The sequence below is a fragment of the Tachypleus tridentatus genome, chromosome 3 (assembly GCF_004210375.1).
Source record: "Tachypleus tridentatus isolate NWPU-2018 chromosome 3, ASM421037v1, whole genome shotgun sequence".
Lineage (NCBI taxonomy): Eukaryota > Metazoa > Arthropoda > Merostomata > Xiphosura > Limulidae > Tachypleus > Tachypleus tridentatus.
In genome coordinates, this window is record NC_134827.1 from 68,792,280 (window position 1) to 68,816,806 (window position 24,527).

The following is a 24,527-nucleotide window of genomic DNA, read 5'->3' on the forward strand; positions in this document are numbered from 1 at the left end:
ACCATACATGCTTGCCTTTCACTGTGGAGGCATTATAGTGTAACAGTCAATCCCACTATTATCGGTAAAAGAGTAGATCAAGAGTTAATGGTGGGCAGTGATGACTAGCTGCCTTCCTTCTAGTCTAAATTAGGGACATCTAGCACAGATAGCCCTTAAATATTTAGTAGAAATAATGTTAAGAAATCTGTTAATTAAAAGTTACAGTGTGTATTTTTAGGGCTAACATTTAAATATCTGTGTCTTAAAATACCATTTGGGTTATAATGATTTGTACTTATCATCATTATATTTTGTTTTGACCTTGTACTGACCAGCTGCTGATTTAGTTTCTCATGTATATATAAAATCTCAAGATGGAATATCCATCTGAACTTTTATGTCATATTAAACTTTACAATTTAAATTTAGAGACTTGTATTTTTTAATGTAGTTTGATATAAGACTGTTAGTGTGTACTAAAAGTTCTGTTATTTATCACATGATGTGAACAGTTAATGAATCTAATTTTATATAGCAAACTGACAAGAAGTGTTTAATATTCATAAGTTAATACACAGAAAACAAGGAGCTATAATTATTAGAATGTACTGATTGACTGGTTGGCTACCTTTGGTTATTAACACTTGATAATATCTCATAAGTTTCAACTAGATTAAGTTTTAGTCCTAAAATTAATTGTGCTGAATAATATTCATAAATATAAAAATTAATAGCCATAACTGTATTGTACACAAGTAATCAATATTTCTCATAAAGATCTGTCTGTGAATTTCCAAAGCCCAAAATGAATCAGTCTGAGTGAAAGTTTCCATGCGATAAAGTAAAAAAAATACTTCTTTTCAAAGATATTTTTCTGGCAAAACTTTATATTTTATCTACTATTTTTTCAACCGTAATACTAATAGAAATGAAATTACCAATGTGCAGTGAAATGAGAAACTGAAAAATATGAAATATAATAAACAAACATGTTTTTTCCTCTTTGAATGCTAGGTTTTCTATTTTCTTCAAAGTTTCAACTTAGCATCTCCCTATACTCTTCTTTTAATTTTATGGTTTTACTGCCTGTACATAGAACCACTGTCTCCTGTCTAAAGCTTAGGAAGTTGTAATATTGACAGATTAACTGATGAATAAAGACATAGCAGAACATAGGTGAAAAACTAAAGATGTTATGAGAACAGTATGATTATGATGTTAGAAAAACGTGAGTTCAAGAAGTCTTAATCGAAACAAATAAAATCTTTGTAACCCTGTGTATTCCTGATACAATCACACAGAAGTGGAAACCAATGCACAGTTAATTTAAATAATTTCAGCTGTGATCCACTCTGTATTTTATGTAGAAAGTAAGCAACTTTCCCTAATGTTTAGGTCAGTCCTGTATAGTTTGCATTGTAACAGGTAAAAACATGATGTTTTGTGTTGTGATACAATATACATAGAGTCATTTGATAATAAACAGTTTGGAAAGAAGTCAGTTAATTCTGCTCTTAGACTGTAACCCACTATTAGTATTGGAGGTGTGTGTGCTTTTTAATTTGGACAATATATTGTACAACTCATTCAAGATGTTGTAAAAACATATTGGTTCAAGATGTCTTGATAGAAATGAATAAAAACCCCATAATTTGAGCACTTTTGAAAGGTGGACCTTTCTTCAGTAACAAATTGGAAATGGTGGTGTAATCAAATGAGTGATATACAAATAAAGGTAGTTTAGTGACATCAGGAACGTCATGTGGTTTTTCCAAGAAATGTCTATTTCTCTATGTTCTTGTGTAAACGTCTTATTTCCAGTATAATATAGCCAGTGGTGAGAATGTATGCAAAAAGGTGCTAGGAATATTTTACTTTAGAAATGGCTGAATATGTGTGTATTTAAAACTGTACTTATTCATTTAAGTAAAGTAAAGGTGACACTTGGAGACAGGTTGAAAAAAATATACCAATTAGTTGATAAAAAAAAATTATATGAAAAATTATCTTAAACAAATTGTATGTTTTAGTAAATTCAGCTGTCACGATACGAGAATAAATAAGCAAAGAATAAAAATAATTTTTAATAAGAAAGTGAAAATTTGGTAAATAATAATATGGTTATAGGATTCTTAAACTACTAAAAAAGACTTAGTCACTGGCAACCCTGTAGTACTTGACGTGTGTGCTTGGGTTTGTTACGTATGATATGTGTGTTCCAATATAAGATATGATACATAGTGATGAATAAAAGTCATTGCAATCACTGTTTACATTGTTTTATTAAATATTTTTATATTTAAATATTTCATGCCTTATGTATTTATACTGTGTTTTTCTCCTATTTTTTCAGGAATAACCAAGCTTATCAATGATAATGTCTACGAAGCTGCCTTTCCTTTACATGAGGTCAGTTAACTTATTGGTTTCTTCTTTCCAAGTGTGCTTGACGTTGATAAAATATTGAGAAAGTACAATTTTTCATATGTTAAAAGTATTGTTCACTGTTATTTCTACAGCCAGTGTGTGTTATATCAGGTTTATGACCTGATGAATTTGTGTGATAGGGTTGCTCCTGTAGTTTGTTATTAATATTATTTTCCAGTAAAGTACACTTTAACATATTTTTATTAGTTGTCATTACACTTGGAGATATTTCACTTCCTCTATCAGTAAAATAATGGTTATGTTGATAATTTATTTTGATGGGATGATTAATTTTGATTAGGGGGAATGTCATTCTTCAGAATGACAAAGCTCCCAGGAAATGGTTATTAAACAACTGGGCTTCGTTTTCAACAATATTTAAAAAGCAACCCCTTGATGGCATCAAGTGAGTGTTAATAATTTTCTGGACAGAATTTATTTATTTAATATAAAAAATCACTTGGTAAAAGTTTTGAGTTTTACCTAAAGATTGAAATTACCAAAAAAAACATCTTATATGTGTATGACATGTTTAGAGTCACAGTTGGAGTTTTATTCATACTAGTTGTGTTTTGAAAGAGATCATTCAAAATACAATAATTATATATAAGGAGAGTCAGTCATGATAGGAGGGAGAGAATTCTGTTGTATTGCTATTGTATTATTTTTATTGAGCTATAAAATTCAATAAAGATGTGGTAATAACCAAAAGAGATGTAGATCTAAAAGCATTAGTATGTAGTTAATCAGATGTTTCTGTTATATAATATAGTTTTAATTTCTGAATTTCAAATGTAAAATATTTTAATTTGTAACGTCTTAGTGTTTACATTTCTGTATCACGTGATGGCACTTGTTTGTTCAAAATTGCTAAACTTAGACATCTTTTCAGACTTGCAGATTTTCCTTGTACATAACATAAAGTTATAGTTACCAAGCCATCCCATAAAGCTCTGTTCTCTTACATACAGTCTTTCAAAAATGTAAATAATTCTCTCTCTTTTTGTCTTTGACATTTGCTGTTACATTATTGATAACCATTAAAAAATAAATATTTAATATTCTGTTTTATGTATTATGTCATCTCGTTCACAGGATGGCTTTTAAGTTTTTCTGAACATAGATTTAAATCTGCTTTCACTATGTTTAGTTTAACCAGCTAAGGAAATTGTTTTGATGCACAATGTTTAGTTAGAAAACCAGTTAAATTGTAATAATTATAAGACATTGAATGCTTTGTGTTTATTATTGTTTGTGCTCTAAATTGTGTGTTTGAAATTAATAAATAATTTGGGAAAAAAATGAAAAACAGTCCCATGGAAAATTTGGGTCAGCATCTATCAATACTTTAAGTCTTTGACAACAAAAGAAATTACAGCATTCACAATTAAGTACTAGATTTTTGTTATTTTTTATGCACATATTTTGTTTGTTATAATAGTAAAAAAAATACTTATTAGGTAACATTAGAATATATGAATGAAGAAATAGATTAATTTATTTGCAATATATGTATATACGTTTGAAGATCATGTGTATTACATAATTTTATGCTGTGATTTGAACTAAGTGTATACAAGGTGATTCCTGGGTTGTTACATAGGCTTAGTATATAGGAAGTTGTCATATTTAACTGATGCAAGCCTGATGATAGTCAGGATAAATAATGATAAGCTTTTATTGTGCTCTGCAGGGATTTTAGAAAGGAAAAATATCTCATATTTTTTTTGGTGTGGTTACAAGGTTAAACAAATGGCCCAAGCTCATGTAATGTAAGGGTAGAGACAATAATGCATAACATATAAATATTTACCAAAAATAACTTGATATTCAATTAGAAGATTCTAGAAGCTATGCAAATGAAATTTGGAAACTGTAATATTAAATACATATACATTTTATTAATTTTAGCATGAAAATCACTTTGCTCTCATACTAGTCAGAGTTTAAAATTGAGACAAATCTTTATAAAAATAATAGGTTCTTATGGATGGATTTTTTGGAGTTCCTCATTAGTTATTGTATCCACTATATTTTGTTTGATAAGAATCACTTCATTGTTTGTTCCTTTCAATTTTTTCAGGGAATATTTTGGAGTGAAAATAGGCCTCTACTTTGCTTGGCTGGGATTTTATACCTGCATGCTGATCCCAGCTTCAGCAGTAGGAGTGCTGTGTTTCCTCTATGGGTTCTTCACCTTAATGGGTGATGCTCACAGGTATGAATAAAGGGAGAAAAAAGTTAAAAGAGTTATCAAACAGTTTATTATTTTTATAACTCATGTTTGATCATTTTCTAAATTATACCTTAGATAAATCAGTTACTTAGAGATATGTAATTGATGAAATGTGGTAAGTGATTAATCACTGGACTAATTAATCAGTGTTTAACTAATTAATTATTTTCACACAAGACATTTGTAGCTGGAATAATTGCAAAGAGTAATAATTGGAACTATTAATTTTTATTGGTTGATACGTTTTTGAACCATTAATGTACCTTAAAATATTTTTAATAATTTTTGTGACAAATTGATTTAAACATTGATTTAAACTGATTTCAGTTAATCAGTTATTTTATGTGGCATTATGATTGATTTAAATGTTCAGCTGTACTGTGTTTATTCTATAAACTTAAAACAAAATTGCATTTTTTTTTACAGTAAGGACGTTTGTGAGTACTACAAAGAAACAATTTTATGTCCTCGGTGTGACATAAAAGGATGTAAATATGAACTGAACAACTAGGACAGACATGAACTTTTGTCAGAATTACACATCTTTTTGACAATGGTGCTGCTGTATTTTTTGCTGTTTTTATGTCACTCTGGGGTAAGTATTATATAGATTTACATGTTAAAGTTATATAAATAATATTCTCTTCTTCAGACTCTGTTAGAGCTTTCATACATAAAATATCAAATTTTTTGTTATTTAGTTTTAAGACTTTTTTCAGTAATGCTTTTCTTGTGCCTATTTTCTTTTAGCATGTTGACTATCTAACATGCATAGTAATTTTGATTTTAAGATTAAAAATACTTGAATGCATCAGAAAATGTTCACATTTCACATATAAAATTTTTATAACCTCCAGATAATTATCAAACATTTTTGTACAAAAAAAACTTAATGTTTTGTCTGTTATTTTTACTAATGAAACTCTGTATGGGCTTGATAGATTTGACCACTATAAACAATTAGGAAATTAATATAAATAATGCCTTTTTTCATTCTAGAATAACTACAAACTATAACTCATCTAAAATAGCTTAAATTTGATAACATTATATACATTTATATACAAGGGGAAGACAAAAAAGTGCCTCTCCCTTGAAAATGTTAATTTATTTGATATCATATTGGAACAGATCTTGTGAAGTGCATTTTACACATTTTTCTATTATCTAATAAAATATATAACAAATTAACAGCATTTTCAAGGGGGCCACTTTTCTTGTCCACACCATGTACATATATAAATTTATTATTTTTATTATATTGATCTTTCAACTGTGTCTGGATAACAGTGTAGAAGTTACAATGACAGGGTGTATGTAAGCTCATGCTACCATATCCAGTAACATAAAACTGACCTTACAAAGGACCTGAATTTTGGGAAAGTAACTCACTAAGAAAATCCTCATGATATGTGTGGTAATGGATGCCTATAGCAAAAGGGTTACTTCAACATAAAAACGTCCAGCATTCAGTGATGTCGAGAAACCCACTTGTTGACAAATTTATGTGCAAAAACGGCTCGTTTGGGTTGAGAAAATATTTTACATAAAAGAGCGAACAACGTTTCGACCTTCTTCGGTCATCATCAGGTTCACAAGAAAGAGGTAACTGACCGGAAGCTGACCACATGTTTCAAAGGGGTTGTGTAACTGAGTGTCGAAATGTAGAGGGCGGTATTAGATGTTTGAATATATAAGTTTATTTATTTTATTATATTAATATAGGTATAAAGGCATTCCTTTATATTGGTTTATTTTGGGTTTAAGTTGTTGTATAATTAAGGCTTCTTTAATTTTGCATTTGTTTATGTTTGTTTCTTTATTTAGTATTTGAGTGTTTTCTATGGTTATGTTGTGTTTATTTGACTTGCAGTGTTCGAAAACGTGTGAAGGTGACTTTTTATGTTCTTTGAATCTGGTTTCCATTTTTCTACTTGTTTCTCCTATATAGAAGTCGTGCCAGTTATCACATTGTATTTTATAAATAATGTTGGTGTGGTGTTTGTCAGTGTAGTTTTTACATAGTATAGACCTCAGTTTTGTGCCTGGTTTTTGAATAAATTTGGTATTAACTGGAATGTCATATTTTGTTACTAATTTTTGCCAAATGTTGGTTATTGTTTGCTGATGTCAGGAATATATGGTATACAGCAGTATATGGTTTCGTGGTTTTTTGATTCATGAGATATATTTACATTAGTTGGTTGATTTTGCTTTCTGTCTAGATGTGTGCGTATAATGTTTTCTACGGTTTGTGGAGGAAACTTATTGATGTTGATGAAGTATTGTTTTATTTTGTCTATTTCATCATTAATTTTATCTGGTGACCATAGTTTTATGGCTGTGTTTATTTGGTTTCTTAGTATGTTGAGTTTTTGTTTTGTTTCATGTGCTGAGTCCCAAGGAATGTATAGTCCAGTATGGGTGATTTTTCGGTGGATTTCTGCTTTGAATTGTGTGTCAGTTCTTCTAATTTTGAGGTTAAGAAATGATATTTGATTGCTTTCTTCCTGTTCACATGTGAAGTGTATGTTGGGATGTATAGAGTTAATGTGATTGAAAAAATTAAGTATGTGTTCTGTAGATTTGAATCCCACAACAACGTCATCTACATATCTGTACCAGTATAGTGGTGGATGTAATGCTGTGTTAATTGCTTGTGTTTCAACTTGTGTCATACAAATATTGGCTAGAACTGGTGACACTGGGTTGCCCATGCTTAGGCCATTTGTTTGCATATAGTTTTGGTTGTTGAACATGAAGTTTGTCTTTATCATGGTGAATTCTATGAGGGTTGCTAACTGGTTACTGGGAATTTCTATAGTTGGGTTAGGGTCTCGGATATAGAGTTCTAAGGCTATGTTGCAGGCTTCAGTGGTTGGAACTTCTGTAAAGAGGGATATAACATCGAAACTGGCCATTAAGGCTTTATGATTAAGTTGATTTAGATTAGACTTGAAATAAAAAGAGTCTTTGATGAATGAGCTGGCTGATGTTACATATTTGGAGAATGCGCATGCTATGTATTTACCAAGATTGTAATTAAACAATTCATATGTGGACATTATTGGTCGTAATGGACAATCTGGTTTATGAGGTTTGGGGTGTCGTATATTTGCGGTGTGCGTGAGTCAGTTTTACGTAGGTAGGAATAAAGTGTTTGTGAAATTGTGTTGGCTTTTTTCATTTGTAGTAGTAATTTGTTCAGTTGCGTCTCGTGTGTCTTTGTTGGATTTGTGTGTATTGGTTTAAATTTGTTCGTGTCTGATAGGATGTTATTCATTTTTTGGATGTATTCATTCGTGTTTATTATGACTATAGCATTGCCTTTATCTGCTTTTAGAATTTTTATTTTTTGTCTTGTTTTAGGTTTTTTAATGGAATCAATGTCTTTTTTTGTAAGGTTGTTTTTTAGTTTTCTGTTTTGTGAAATTATGTTGATGGTTTTGTGAGAAAATTCTTTGAAAAAATCGTTTAAGATGTTGTTTTTAGGTGTTTCTGGAAAATATAAATTTGTAATTTTACCTGGGAAGTTTGGCTGTTGGATGTCAATAAAATTATCTAAGTTGTCTTCTTTCTGTTGGTTGTTTCCTTGTTTTTTCTTCTCTGTAGAAAGTATCACAAGTCTCCTGGCTAGGTCTTCTAAACATGTTTTGATTTCTATGGTTGGAATGTTCCTAGGTGCTTAACAAAGGACTCAACTTCGCAATAGCTCAACTTCTATAACTGAAGTCTCACATCAAACACTTCAAATTAATTCCAAAAGCAAGTTATTACTTGGAGATATCTTGTCTGTAATTTGGGACTTTTCAAGGTAAAAAGAAAACACTTTACAAAGTTTGTTATTACTAACACTTTGGTGAACAAAAATAGTTGAATAAATTATCATAAGCCAAATCAGTTTCAAGAGTAATTTGCATTCTGTTGCAATTTCTGTCTTTCGTGATGATAAACTTTATCACTTTGTTTTTATTTACTTTCAGCTGTTATATTTCTTGAATTGTGGAAAAGGTATTCAGAAAAAATTACCCACCACTGGGATATGACTAGTTTTGACACTTTAGAGGTAATGTGTACTTTTACCTTAGTAATTAATTTTATCACAATGGACTTGTGTATTTGACATGAACTTTTAACCATGGCAGTATACCAATTGTGGTTGTGAAAGTACTAGTTGTGTCATGACAAATTTGACAGTAATCATACAAGTATTTTAATTATATGTTGTCAGTGTTGACTGTTATGATTGCAAAGTAATTTTTCATGTTAAGATTAAAAATACTTCATTTAAACAATTTTCAAATTTCACTTATGTAGTTCTTTAAACTTCCTTCATAAATATCAGATGATGTTTGCTGTCATTAAAAAGTTTATTTTGTCTGTTATTTTACAAGCTGTAACTTTTAAATGATCAGCCAATCTAAACGTCCTCATAACCACCATAAAAAATTTTGAAATAATTGTAAATTACTTTTTTATTGTGCTAAAATGACAGCAAATTGTGACAATATACATCTTCTGTTTCTTCTTAATCTTACAGTTTTATTGACTTTTGAACCATGTGTAACTATTAATCCTTCCTTTGAGGGTTGCGGGTTTGCATTCCCGTCACGTCAAACATGCTTGCCCCATTCAGCCATGGGGGCGTCATATGTGACGGTCAATCCCACTATTCGTTGGTAAGAGAGTAGCCCAAGAGTTGGCGGTCGGTGGTGATGACTAGCTGCCTTCCTTCTTGTCTCACACTGCTAAATTAAGGACGGCTAGCACAGATAGCTCTCGAGTAGCTTTGTGCGAAATTCAAAACAAACAAACAATTAATCCTTCCTCACAAGTTTTAAATCACTTGGTGAACCTTCAGCTCATGTTACCCTATAGAATTACATTAAACAATATGAAGAATATTTCTTATTACTATTCATTATTTTAGCTAATCTAACCTAACAACTTTCTTGTTTTTTCATTTTAGTTACTTTTGTAGTAATAAATAAAGAATATTCATGAAAAACATAAAATGTACTGTTTACCAGCATCTTTTTTTTGTTCTTTACTGATGGCACTACCACACTAAATGCCCCCTGCTAGTGTAGCGGTAAGTCTATGGATATACAACATCAGAGAGAACTATTGGCAGCTTGTAAAAGAGAAGCTGTGATAGGTGTGCATGATAAATGACTCTAATTTCCTAGTGTATGACATCATGAACGAATAAGATAGAAAGCTGTAAAATAACTACTTTATAATAACTAATTTACATAAAATTATTCAATTCTTGGAGAGGTGATAAGTAAATTATAGAAAAAGGAAGAATCTAAGAATTTAAATACTATTAAAATTTGATTCAGTAATTACATTGTGATGCAAAGTTTACTTGTATACATCGATAATAAACTAGTTTAATAAAATTTTGAATTTAACTCTGTAAAAGGTTGTGACATATGCAGTTTGATCTTCTTGATGTGACACCTGCCTCTATTGGGTGCACAGGACAAGTTTGTTTGTTTCCAGTATGATATTTACAGCTACTCTCTAGTATTTCCCCTTGAACATCTTTTCAAACTTTGTCGTATAAAAATAATGTTTGAATGTTCCCTAAATGTATTCTTTTGAGAACATTTCTCAAAAATACATGTTTAAAAATGTAAATTTCTAAACACATAGATATGATGTGTTACCTGAACTCTTGATCATAATGTGGTTTGTTTTTATATCACCAGGAACATCCAAGGCCAGAATATTTAGCTTAAATTATCAACAGTAAAGAAAAGTAAAGTAAACTTTATTACAGGGGTAAGAACAGCACTGTTATCAATTTATAATAAACATCAAAACAAACATCTGTCTTTTTGTCCAGTTGTTCCCACAATTTGTCTTGTTTTTATACAAGTCTAGATCTATCTGTTGATGATGATTTTACAGTGTTGTAGTTGATTATCAGATTATAAGTTTTATGATGACAGTAAAAGTGTTTGGTATTGGTTTTACAACAAAACTGTAATTAAATATACTCTATCAAACAAAATTAACAAGCTATGTATCTTTTGTATGAATTCTTTCTTAAAATTATTAAACTTAAAAAAATGCCTTATTCTTCTTGAAAAATGCAGTTATTTTGAATAAATGGTCTTCAAAGGTATAATTTTAAAAGGGTGATAAAACACTTTTCTAAAAATAATTCAGTGTAAATTCATTACATGTAGTTTAAAAGATAGCAGAGTATAAAAAATAGATGTGAATAACAAAAGTTTAAAAGATCTTGATCTTATGCTTGTTTCAAATATTCTCATTTAAAGTTCCCTGCCTGGCTGCCAGGTGGTTAAGGCACTCGACTCGTAATTATAATGTGATGGTCAATCCCATTATTTGTTCGTAAAAGAGTAGCCCAAGGGTTTGCAGTGGGTGGTGATGACTAGTCTAAATTAGGGACGACTAGTGCAGATAGCCCTCGTGTAGCTTTGTGTGAAATTCAAAACAAAGCAAATCATTTAAAGCTCATTACATTTATTTTATCCCTTTTTTTAAAAAAAACAAACAAACAAGTTAGATTTTCCAATGCCTAAGTTGTGGTTTTATTATCCCCTTCAAAAATAATGTAAATTGAACTTCAGAAGGAATATTACAGCAGTTTTTCATCAGTTCTGGTTCTTTTTCTGAGGGCATGTGTTTGAACTTTATTTCTTACGAGTTATGAAAATTTATTACTTAGTTTTTTACTGATGTGTTTTTCTAAATGCTTCTGTGATGTACACTGTAACAGGTAAACGAACCATACAGTCTCTGCATTTTGATTCATGTTGTTTTTTTATTTTTCTGACAATCTAGAATGAGTTTTAATTATATTGTTACTTAAGATGTACCGTGCACCATATTTTCCTGATCTGTGGTGTTACTACTTGTGAGTATTTATTTATGAATTAATTTGAAGTATATAGGTGTGTACACTAAAGCTATGTGAACATTTCAGATTTAAAGAAGAACCAATTTTGAGAACAGTGAAGTTTAGAAACAGGTTCAGTAGGTAAATTTGACTCAGTAATGGTGTTTGGTATTCAGTGGGAATGAGAAATTTATCTATATACAGGAATATGTGTGTATTAAAAATTATTAATTTGGGAAGGGGTGTATGGATCATCAGAAAAGTTGAATCAAAATATAAAAATTGTATTTTCAAGCTGACAACTCGGGACTCTTAAAAAGTAAACAAACTATTTTGTCCCCACTAAAATTGATAAGTACTGTAGGCGTGGAGTTAATAGAGGGATTTATAATAAGCTTAAGAAAATAATACAGACATTACTTGCAGCTGTATTTATTTACTTTGTTACAGCCTTTGGCTATAGGCTTGACAATACAGTCTCTGCATTTTGATTCATGTTGTTTCTTTATTTCTCTGACAATCTAGAATGAGTTTTAATTATATTGTTACTTAAGATGTTTTTTTTAACATTTATTTATAGAGAATACATTCTAAACTTCACAAGTGCATGTGAATTCAGTTGAATGTTACATATTTTTTGACAGTTTACTGTTGCTTCTGCTTTATGTTCCACTCATCCACCACATATTAAAAATAAATGACAAATGTTCAAGAGAAAATAAACATATTTACTGGTATACCCCTGTAACATACAAACTGTAAAATTGTTCTCAAAGGACCATTGTGAAGGCAAAGATTGTATGATCACAAATTTAATGAGTAGCTTCCATCGGCTTGTACTATTATGTAACAAAAGATGAACAGTAACAAAGGAACCTCATCAGAATTGAATAATGTTTCTCTTAATATAATACAACAAAGGTTAGTGCAACATAAACATACACAGTCACATGTTTACTTTGATAGGTTTACATAACAAATATGTTTGTTCTTCAACAGCCTGCTGTGTACAAGTGTTTGTTAGAATAAGGCAACACAAATAATTCTTTCAGTGGCACACTTTGCTAAATTGCTAATTATCAATAACTTTTACTATCACTACCTATTTAAAACTACAATAGCTATATGAAAGAGTAATCTATGCAGTGGTAATAAATTCTGAATATGTACTTGTGACTTTTGCTAAGTACAAAAACAGTAGAAAGAATTACCGATGTGATATTGAATAGTAACATCTGTTATGGTAATCATCCAGTGTCAAACAGCTGTTGAAATATTGCCAGGGAAATAAATTTGAGTAATGATGAACAACAGTGGCTTGAATAACAATATCTATCATCAGAATCCCCTAATTTTGTTGTGTCTGTTTCCAATAAAAACACTAGAAAATGCACAAGCTGTAGTTTCCAACTAATGCACATACAAGTAAAACACTGGATTTTTTGATGGCTAAAAATGAAGGACTTAGAAAATTTCACAGCATGACATAATTAAGGATGGGGAAGTAAGTTCAAAAGTACTGTCAGTTTCTTGCAGAAATCTCAGTGGAGTCCTGTAACACAATAAATATCATTTGAAATAATTTTATAGTGAAATCAAAATGGTTATTTGTGGCTTGAGTTAAGCTGTCAGCAATAGATCTACAGTTTTGTTTGCTTACATTTTTTTTGTGATCCCTATTTGTAAATTTTAAATACCTAGTTTTTAATTATCTGCTATGTTGACTTTTTTAATGCACAACAATGAGAAAATATGTGTTTAGAGTGAGACACGACCCCCAATAGGCACGTATAAAATTATTCCAGTAGAAAAACAGCCCTTTCAAATAAAACAAGTGTGTTTAAAACATTCCTTTAAATAAAGATTTGTGTCTTTTGAAGTAATTATTTATCAAGGTTTTGTGACTTGTTTAACATGAGTCCAATATGAAAGCAGTCACTCGGAACAACGTTGCATCTGTTATGTACTTATAACCATATGAAGCATCTTTCACTGAAAAATAATTAATTTTTAAGTAAGTCATGGACATTCATGGCATTCCATATAGCATATCTGTCTATGTTGTGGTTGAAAATGCTCAGTCGATTTTCCTGTAGTTTTGTGTAACAATAACATGAATAAAAATAACAGGATTAAGTAAGGAAATTTTAACTTTGTCTCAACAATCATGTATTTTGCTTATTATCAATCTTTTGGTGGTCCAGCCTATTTACAAGAAAGGTTTTCAGTGGTGTTTCAAGAATGAGTCTACTTTTAAAGGTTTTTTTTTTCCCAAATGATCAGAGATTTCTCAAAGGCTTAATAGAGATATCCTAGTACCACAGGTGGTACTGTTTTAGAGTAAGGCTGTATTCTTAAATTAAGATGACTTTTATAACTTCATGGTCATTGATTTTTGGTTCTATGTTTAAAGAAAAATTGTTTTTAAAAGATGCACTTTGTAAACTTGGGAGGATTTTTTATTATTTTCAGTGAATCCAGTTTCCAATTTTTTGCAGTATAGTATACAAGACAGTTATTTCAGTGACAGTGTACTGTATTTCAAGATGGCTGGTATGGGTATTAAAACTTTTATTAAAATAAATTAGAAAACAATGTTTCACCTTCTTAGGTCTCTCAGGCCTTCAGGTTAAGAAAAACAGTTTTAATAGCCATGCTAGCCATCTTGAGATACATTTTTACTTCACGTGGGTTCCTCATCATCATGAGAGAGATATAGTTTTTCTGTTGTTTCACCTTCTTCCAAACCCTTTTCAGTCGATTGCTATACCTACATATCTTGACAGATTATCTTGAAACTTGGTAGGGTCATACTTTGGTCCAGTATGTCCAGTAAGTTTTTTGTTTTTTTTTTTATTTAGGCTTTTTTAAGGGGTCATATGCCAAACAACCCAAAAATATATATTTTGGGCTCTTGTGTGGTTATATTTACAGAAGTCTGGAAGACAACTGGCACAAATGTAAATATTCATGAGCTCAATACAATGACAAACAAAAATAGCTAGATTTGCCCAAATTTAATTCTTTTTTTTGGGGTGGGGACAGGAAGAGATATGAAAAAAGCATAATTTAGAGGTATTTGTTGATCATTTACTCAGCCATATTTTGACCACTTTACATGGTATCTGGTAAAAAGATATTTTTGTACAGGTCCCAAACATTGACAAACAAAAAATTGTGAAATTGCCCATTTTTAGTAATTATAAAATGGGTTAAGATGCCACAGAAAAGCATAACTTTAGAGTTGTTTGATCAGTTGCAGGTTTCATGGTTTTTGTTTTATCATATCCCACAAAACAATTTGCTGCCTAGAAAATCTAGGTAAAGACTTAGTGAACCACTCCGTAAAAGGACAAACAACCTCCAACTGTGTGAAGAAATCTGGACTTTAACTGCCAGACTCCAGTTATAGTTTGTTACAGCAAAGTGTGTTTTTTTTTAAGTTCCCTAAAACTATTTTAAATTTACATATATATTCTGTGTTATGCAGTGATTCTTTATAGACTTAACAAATTATGTTTTGTTCTTTAGGTAACAGTTGCTATTGCTGCTGTGGTTGGTGTGATTTTTTACAGAATATCCATTCAAACTGTTCTGTACTTCACATTGAGTGACAATCGGACACTTACCAGCATGGTATCTCTGTGACAGCTGCACTGTTGAACCTTGTATGCATCATGACCTTTAACCTGGTAGATCACTTAAATAAGAAAAGTTAGGGATATGAAATTCACCTATTTCTAGTTGTGTAAAATGTACTTTTTATGGCTTTATTCAAGATGATGTGGATCAAATATCTGCTTATAGTGATATGTGTATATAAGTGTATGTGTGTGAATACATATATATCAAATACGTGTTTATAGTGTATATAAGTGTATGTGTGTGTATATATATATATGTGTCAAGTACCTGTTTATAGTGGCATGTAAGCATATTAGTTTTGTTGTTTATTTATTTTTTACTTTGATTTCTTAATGACTAAAAGGAAATGTTATATGTAATTACTTGTAAATTTTTAAGGTTGTTTCTTGTTTTCTGTTCAGCTGTAAATAATGTAATGGTTTTTTTCATGTTTGTATTTTCAAGAATGAAATTAATGTAGCTTGGAATTTTTTTATGAATGCACCAAAATAACCATAAGAAAATCTTTATATTTTGCGTGCCAGAGAAATTATTAAAATAATGACAAAACCTCAGTATTTAAGTTCAGATGCAAGTAACACTACTATATATTTGTTTTGTAAGATCTTCAGTAGTACTTTTCAGTTTTGGCCATTTCAGCCATGGGGGCATTATAATATGACAGTCAATCCCCACTATTCATTGGTAAAAGAGTAGCCTCAGGTGTGGCTGTGATGGTGATGACTAACTGCCTTCCCTCTAGTCTTACGCTGCTAAATTAAGGACTTCAAGTGCAGATAGCCTTTGTGTAACTTTGTGCAAACCTCAAAACAAACCAAACCAAATAATTTTTCAATTTTTTTATAAACACACCCATCATCTTTGAGTGGTCAAATACGAGGCACAGGAATTAGTGTATGTTGATTATGTATTTGTTCATTTACCCTTGGGCTGGGCATGTATAAATTTGGATTAGAAAAACTTGATTTGAACACCAAAACTTACAAGCCAGAGTAAATTAAATCAAAAGAGAATGGCACTGAACCAGGGATAAAATTACCATATTCATATCACACTGATATCTGAAATATTTTTGTATTGTTTCATTATTTGTATGCTAGGCCTAGTGGTCAGTGTGCTGAACTCTGAACCTGGGGGTTTATGGTTCTAATCCTGTTGCAGCAAAAATGCCCTTCAACCTTGGGATTATGTGAATGTTGTAAAAGTGATTGTCAAATCCTGTTATTTGATTAGAATAACCAATAAATTGGCAATAGGGGTCATTTCATAGCCTTATCAGTTTGGAGTTAGGGATGGCTAGTGTAGATGTTCTTTCTGAAACAACTGACTAACTATTAACCTTTTCTAGATTTATAGAAGAATAGCCACCTTCCTTACTGAATTGGGTAACTTTTACTTGTTTCTAATTTTGGCAATTCCAAATGAACATAGGTTATTTTGTATGTTTTGTTCATCATTTTGAATAACAAAATTTAACCAGAATCTGACTGCAAAAGTCCTTATCCATATTTATTTTAGTGCCAGATAAATACTGTAACAGTCATACAAAGTTTATCAGAATAATTTATACATCTTGAAAAAACATATACATTTTATTGGTGAATAAATCCAAATTATACACACTTTTCAAAATAGAACTTATTTCTGTAAAAATTAATTTATGCCACATTATGCATGTTATCTAAATTTTTAATTAACTTTTCTGTTTGTACAGAATGTAATTAAATAGCATTAGAAAGTAATTATGTATAAGTATATTGAACGTCACTAACAGCACACTTTACCAGTCTTAGTTTTATTATTGATCAAGTCTGAGTGTTTTGTTAAATAAACTAGTGGATCAGTGCGAAACACAGTAAAGTATATTTAGTTGTAATACCATATAGTTTTGTGATCAAAGTAGTGAAAACTGTTCACATTGCTAACATATATATGCAGAAATACATGAAACATTGTATAGTATTTATATAAATATATTTATGATAATTTTAAGGTTAGATGATTATTTGTAACTTTTAATTTGGTATTATGTATTTGATTTAATGACAGTTCATGGTGAAGAACAGTAAATATCATATACAGTGTACAGGGATACTGAAAAGTAAAACTTGTAAATATACATTTTAGAGGCTCTAAAGGCAATTCAAGCACAATATGCAAACAGTGCCATGGATATAGTATTTTTAGTCTTTACATAAACATTAACATGTTAATATGTAACTCAGATTGTCATCCTTTCTTGATTAGAAATACTTTTCCAGTGTATTTGATATTTAGCATACAACAGACTTGTACATTCTACTAACAACTTGCAACATCTTGTATAGATATGCATAATAAATTCAGAAATATAGTGAACATTCCATCTGTAATATGGCATTCATCCAATAAACTGACCCCATGCAGTTTATGTTAAGGATATATGTGTGTTTTAACATAATTTTTTATAACTTCAAGACTAATAAAATAAATTTTAAAATATGGAATTTTATTTTGAGATAAAATCATGTTACAATAAATAATAAAACATCTCTTGTTAATGCAGCCAGCTTATGTAAAGATATTACATAAATTGGCTTGAGTACTGCATGTTATAAATTTAAAAATTGTCAAAGATTACTAAAAATGTGTATAAAAACTACCATAAAAATATTTCCACTGTAAAACTAGAATGTAAAGCTCTTTTTTTCTGTTACAATATGGAATGAAGTTAATCGTTTTGATTTAAAATTAACTTGTGTTTCCTAATGATTTGGCTTGAGAAGTGGTTAATGTTTGCTAATTCATGGAAACTAGTGTATCTAAACCACAAGTGTCTTGATGAACAGTCATTTGTATCCTACTTCTGACAACAACAACAAAAAAATGATGGAGGCTAAGATAAGGCTTAACATTTATTTAGATCATGGACAAATTAAGAAGAATATGGAAAATTTGTCTTAAATTCCTATGATTTGTATTTTATTATGACTTCCTCTCCCTCAGTACAAAAATATTTGACCATAGTATTTCTAATTGTTCAAAACTACGTTGCAGAAATATCTTTGCTCCGTGTGACAGCAGCAGAGTAACCTAAAAGCTGGACCTGAGCCAGACATAGAATGATATTTATAACTATGGAAAATAATGAATTTTGTAAATATATAAGAAAGAAATAATTCACTTTCAGACATAAAGATATTTATACTCTAAAGATTTGATTTGAAGAATAGAACTTAATGTTTCACCTAAGAGCTCTAAAAACCTCTGACATGAAATGTGTTAAATGATGAGTTTAATAGTATTATCAATTAGTTGTCATTAGTGTTAAGGTAGTTTATCAAACATTTTTTATTTATGTCAACCTTTTTCTGTATGTTAATATTCTTTTTGTAAAATAGTTAATACTGTTCTGAAATATTGTATATAGAAATACATCGCACTCAAAGTGATTATGAAAATAGTTTGGCTTTGAAGATGTACCTGTTGAAGTTTGTCAACTATTATTCATCAGTTTTTTACATTGCATAAGTTGTTTTGTTGACTAACTTATTACTGTTCATAGAAGTGTTTAAAAATCACATATAACATGATTTTTGAAACATTTTAATATCTGTATGTGTAGGTTGAAGTAGATGTTTAAGTTGTTGAAGCAATGTGCTAAACTGTTGTTTTTACCTTTATGTGTTCATTTTTTTCTACTTTTGTTGTTTTAGTTTTTAATACAAAGATATTATTACAATTCATATGTAAGAAAAATGTCTTAAGCAATAAAAACAAACTTGTAACACCATAAAAAAGGGTATTCCCTTTCAAATTCAGATTATAGGTAACTAATCAAATATTGAAGCACATTATTTTTTGTTCATTTATAAATAAACTTAGCATTATGAGGGCTCTTTATTTATAAGTATTGCAGATAAAATTAATGTTTTAGCTGAATAATATAATTTATTGATGTACAAGTCTAAATATAACAAGCTAAAATGTTTTTTACATTGATTGTGTTTACAGTGAATTAAATGGTCATGGAAATTTTAATAATAACTTGTTGAAATGGCATAGAATTCTTTATTTTTTAAAAATGTCCTAAACTTATACTTCTTACCCCAATGACACAGCAGTATGTCTGCAAACTTACATTGGTAGAAACTAGGTTTTGATACTGGTGGTGGGCAGAGTACAGATAACCCATTGTGTAGCTTTGTGCTGAATTACCCACAAACTTGTGGTTTTACCTTTGAGATTTTAGGAGACTTAAAAATGAAAAAGGACAATGGAGAAAGTGTCAATAGTTCATCAATACAGAATTGACTTTTTTAGATTTTATTTTTATCTTTATGTTACATGTGAAGAAAGCTGTTTATGTTAAAATTTATCTTTTGATGCAACAGGTTTGTTGGGTATCCAGGACATTACAATTCATTGTTTGGATATCGACAAGAGGAAGTATGTATAACATTGTCAGTTTTTTTGTTATATAAAAGTTCAGCTGTTAAACTGTTATTTAAAAAAATTTTTTGTGCACAGTTTATTCATAGTACTGTATAATAATTCCAAAACATACTTAACATCTGTTGACATTGTAGCTATTTCTCAATATCCAGTGTCATTAGCTGCTCGGTCCAGTTTTTCTTTGAAGACATTGTGTCGGCTGGTATGTGGAATACTTCTATTACTCTCCTACCTTGTTGTTTACATGATCTGGCCGATTCCTCTTCTGATGGTGTCCCAGTACTTCCTGTATATTTTTTTTACCACATCTGCTAGGCTTTTACCAGAAATGAGTATTTTCCTCAATCATATACTCTTTTTTTATTTTCAGGGTCCCTTTATTTTCATGGTATCCCATTCTGGGGCTAGTGCTTCTGCGGCAAGTATGCTTTCTCTTTTCGACTTCAAACTAGCAACTACTTTTACTATAATTACTACCACCATTATGCAACAGGTTCTGTCAAAATGAGGTGCCCTGTAAGATCATTTAGGCACCTACCAGATGATATTATCTTGTTATGGATTGCCACTCATGGACATTCATGAATACAGCTAAAAAGGATTTTGCTAATCTTCATATTGAATAAATTGTGATTGGTTTGCTTTGAAAAAAATGTAGGGAACTTGATTCATCTATTGCACAGTTTCCAGAGCTCTGTTTTTCAGTACTCCCCAGTGCATTTTAGCACCCCAGGCTGTATTAGTGGAGCTTGAGAATCTGTGGCAGACAAGAGGCTTTTCCACCAAAGTTTTTGAGTGTGTTCAATCACTCTTGGAGAAGAGGGCAAAGTTAGGGGTCCTCCTTCTAGGGCTCCAGCCTTCCTGGGAACCTACTCATAAATTTGGTTCATATTTTGCATACAGTTATCTAGTTGGGGAGCGCAAAACCCTTCTCTTTGATCAGTGCCAGTTTTGGTTATCATTCATAATTTTGAAACCAAAGCAATTCCATTGTAAGTCCTTGGTTGAGTGCAGGTTCCACATAATTCCAGGGTTAAGTAGAATACACCTTATCCACTTGGTTAGAGACTGAGAACAAATGTTCGTAATTCCATACCAGATAAGTTCTGTTCATTTGTTGGGTATGACATATGGGATCCCATTATTCCTAGCCTCGAGTGTTACCTTTTGGACTTGTTAAGTGTTGCTTACTTTCTTGTTGTTATTTTGATGGTGCCAAATGCAACATTCTGTGGTTACAGGTTGGTATCTAAAGTATATATATATAACATTGTGGTCTGAGCCAGCAATATGAGATATAGGTACTACAACCCCTTAATTTCAACCCTGAGTCGTAGAATCTTGGCTGTCTGGTCAAGGGTGGCCTACCTCATGATTATTCATATTCTGTTCTGCCTTTGATATAGGAACAAAGCTCCAAGTGAAGAGTATATCTGTTATAGAGGTAGGGTGTAATTTCCACACTTTTGTACCATTTTTTCTCTTGGTACATTCCTGTTCTATACAAATGCTTTGTGTGTGGATCATGCCTGCGCTGCCCCCTACACTTTTATCAATGTGAGATTCTAGCTATAGTGTTGGTGGATATTATTGGAAACAATTTTCAGTTTAAGTAAAATGTTAACTTTTATTTTTAGATAACTTTAGAAAATAAGTCCTCTAGAGGCTTTTAATTTCCCAGTAATCTTGTAATTTTTAAGAAACTAAATCTGGAATGTAATTGCTACTTTCCTGTTCTTTAAGTCATAATAAATAACATGATGTTGTTGTTTGCAGTTTATTATTCATAAAATCCAACCTTTTTATTTACTTTTGCACTACCAAAATAATTAAGGCAATTTGTCATTTTCAGACTTTCATTTATATCTCCTGGTAATATCGAAACATGAATGTTGTAAAGTGTCTTTAAAGTTGATATAGTCATGTGAAGATTGTATGCAAAATGGTGGTCAGTTGGCCAAAATGGCCATTAACTTAACTTCTAAATACGTAAGGATATTATGATTTAAGAATTTAAATAATAAGTTAAAAAACTAACTGAAACATTGAAGGGAATATTTTACTAATAATTGCGTTGTTTGTTCTTAGTTTAAGTTGAAATTTGCAAATAGGATTTGATTTTATACTGTATCAATAAAACTAAATATGTTCTATAATTAAGGACTTTTGTGATTTTCTTTTCCAATGTTCTTTTTTTAAGTTGTCTCTTAGACATATTCAAAAGAATTTTTGGTTTTTTGAAATTTTATCCCAAGAAATTATAAGTATCCAGCATTGTAACTATGTTGTAGAAATGACACTAAACATAAAGCATTGTAAAACTATCTCCAATTTGCACATCTCATTCAGTGTTGCTAAGACCTGTGTTTAGGCCTGAGTATCATTAGGACACCTGCATTGTTTTATTGCTACTAACAGTAGTATAGATCTAGGCTTAGATAAGATCCAAGGTCAGTAATAATTACTCATTTATACACAGACAAATGTAATTTAGATTAGAAAGTAACATACCTAAATTACTTCTTTCTTGTTCTAACAAACTACATTTGAATGGCATTTTAATATATGACCTTACTAACCAGCACTGTTTGAGGTAATCTACTTTACACAGACAACATTAATCTATAACCTACCTTATCAATCTGTATATGCTCAATCTGAAACCTGGTTAGACAATGTTTTGCTCAATAACATAATAGCAATCAACCAAATAACTATAAGAAGTCCTGTATTTGCACTGGTATTTGGGACCTGAAGTCATAAATTCATGGTAGAAAAACATGAAATCTTGATTTTTATTCAAAGTACACTTCCTGTTGGCTGGGAAAAATAGCATTATTAACCCTTTCTCTGCAGACATCTTTTTCTGTGCATGCCTCAAGGTTTTAGTGAGTTACATTCAAAAAATTGATGAAAGTATTTTCTTTTTATGATATACTGATAAATAAACCCTGAAAACATAGCTCATAATCCATATTTTAATAGTATACAAGTTTAAAGATTTTACTTTCAGAAGGCAATATTTAAAATAGAAAAACTAGAATTTTCTAGTGTAAGAATTGTAACATTTTCTCTCTAGGCCTTTTCTTCTCTAATTTATTTACCACCCCTCCAAGAAGTAGAAAATGAAATTTAATGTAAATCACTTATTATTATATAATTTGGCTAAGGCATACTATAATTTTCATAGCGTTTGATATTACTTGGTTCCAGAGACATGAAATCAAATCTATCTTGCCACACCCACTTGTGATGTCCTCTTTATTAGAAATTACCAATAAGTGTTTAAGCCACTCAGTACAGTATTACTTAAAAAACCAATAGAAAGCCGTGGTTTTCATCTGTCAAGTGATTTATCATATTGCAATGTTTCCTGTAAATGAAATTCCATATTTTGCTTTCAATTTAACCTTGATTGCCATGGGAAATTATTGTTTAAAAATAGAAATCTCTTTAGATCAGTTAGGTTAGATTGAGTAAAATAAGTACTACTGTTACTACTAATAATAATAGGCCTGGCATGGCCAGGTGGTTAAGGCACTCGACTCGTAAATTGAGGGTGGCGAGTTTGAATCCCCTTCACACCAAACATGCTCGCCCTTTCAGCCGTGGGGTCGTTATAATGGATACAGTCAATCCCACTATTTGTTGGTGAAAGAGTTGGCTGTGGATGGTGATGACGAGCTGCCTTCCCCCTAGTCTTGCACTGCTAAATTAGGGACAGCTAGTGCAGATAGCCCTTGTGTAGCTTTGCACAAAATTAAAAAAAAACAAACACAAACAAACAAAAAACTACAACTAATAATAATATTTTAAAAAATGTTCATGAGTAGCTGCTTCATTACTGCTTCAGGGGTTACAACAGTAACAAGGATTTAGGTTTAGATATTACACAAAAACGTTTGAAATTTTTGAGACGAAGAAAAGTATTTTTGATCTAAACATGGAAATCAACATTCAGACTAGTATACAGAAATTCTCTATTTATTTATCTATACATATGTAAGTATTCACAGATACATTTATAGTAAAAATACTCCATAAAAAATATAATCTTTGGTGTGCAAAAAAACTATTTATGTTTACTTAAAGCCTGCCAAACGATGTGAATACACTGTAATACTATAACAAGCATAGAATAATTGTTAGGTCAGTTCCTGGGATTAAGCCTGTCATGAGAAACTTAAACTATGAAGAATCAATCTCTGCAAAGTTTTTCATGTTAGTCACACACATTATTTAAATTTTGAGGTTTGAAACATTTTTTGGACCATTTTATCCTGGGCAAGTTATTAGTGCTCTCACTCACTGACTTATATCTTATTGTACTTTTCAGTCTTGTGTCCTTTCTGAGATATTTTTTAAAGTGGTATTGCTACAGTAATTTTGAAACTGTTTTTCTACATTTCTTTCTAGTGTGGAACAGGAGGGTGTTTGTTTGAACTCTCTTTGCAGTTAGCTATAATTGTGGCAGGGAAGCAGTTCATTAATGCCGTGGTGGAAATGGGTGTTCCGTAAGTTTTTTAGTTAAAATAGACATTTATTGTAATAATTTCATGTAAGAACATTTTTCAAAAAGGGATTTTGGTATGTTCAAGATTTGTAGTTTATTAATGTTCAGTCAAACATGTAGTAAGTCAGATTGTATGTAAAATTAAACTATTTATACATTCATGTCAACAACAAAAACTGTTTTTATTTTAAAACTAGATAAAAATGTTTTTGTATTTATCTAGATGGCTGTTACGGGTTTACAAGAAGTGGTCAGTGCATAAAAAGGGTCAGTGTGCTCATGAAAACCATGCACCCACTCAGTGGGAGAGTGACTACAACTTAATAAACCAAGAAGAATTGGGTCTTTTTAGTGAATATCTTGAAATGGGTAAGGCTTAAGTTTAAAATAATGATGTGAAAATAATTACATTA

The 24,527-nt window shown here is 30.7% G+C and overlaps 1 protein-coding gene across 9 annotated transcripts in view; it reads left to right on the plus strand.

The window, feature by feature from the left end:
* The window catches only part of LOC143247066 (anoctamin-7-like), a 39,892-nt gene that overhangs the window by 13,066 nt on the left and 2,299 nt on the right, over nt 1–24,527 (plus strand). The window contains exons 5-11 of one of the 9 annotated variants that reach the window (XR_013026334.1): nt 2,336–2,391; nt 4,493–4,627; nt 5,072–5,240; nt 8,629–8,711; nt 15,054–15,214; nt 19,541–19,595; nt 24,338–24,476. Coding sequence is in view for 2 of the 9 variants with exons in the window: in XM_076494464.1 (XP_076350579.1) it covers nt 11,497–11,540; nt 19,541–19,595; nt 24,018–24,115; nt 24,338–24,483 (343 nt within the window). In the remaining 7 variants the exon portion in view is untranslated. Of the gene's footprint in view, nt 1–2,335; nt 2,392–2,710; nt 2,816–4,492; nt 4,639–5,071; nt 5,241–8,628; nt 8,712–11,481; nt 11,541–15,053; nt 15,215–16,515; nt 18,557–18,576; nt 18,832–19,540; nt 19,596–24,017; nt 24,116–24,337; nt 24,484–24,527 lie in introns of those variants that run through there. The other 8 variants (XR_013026336.1, XR_013026332.1, XR_013026337.1 and 5 more) reach the window with 8 other exon arrangements.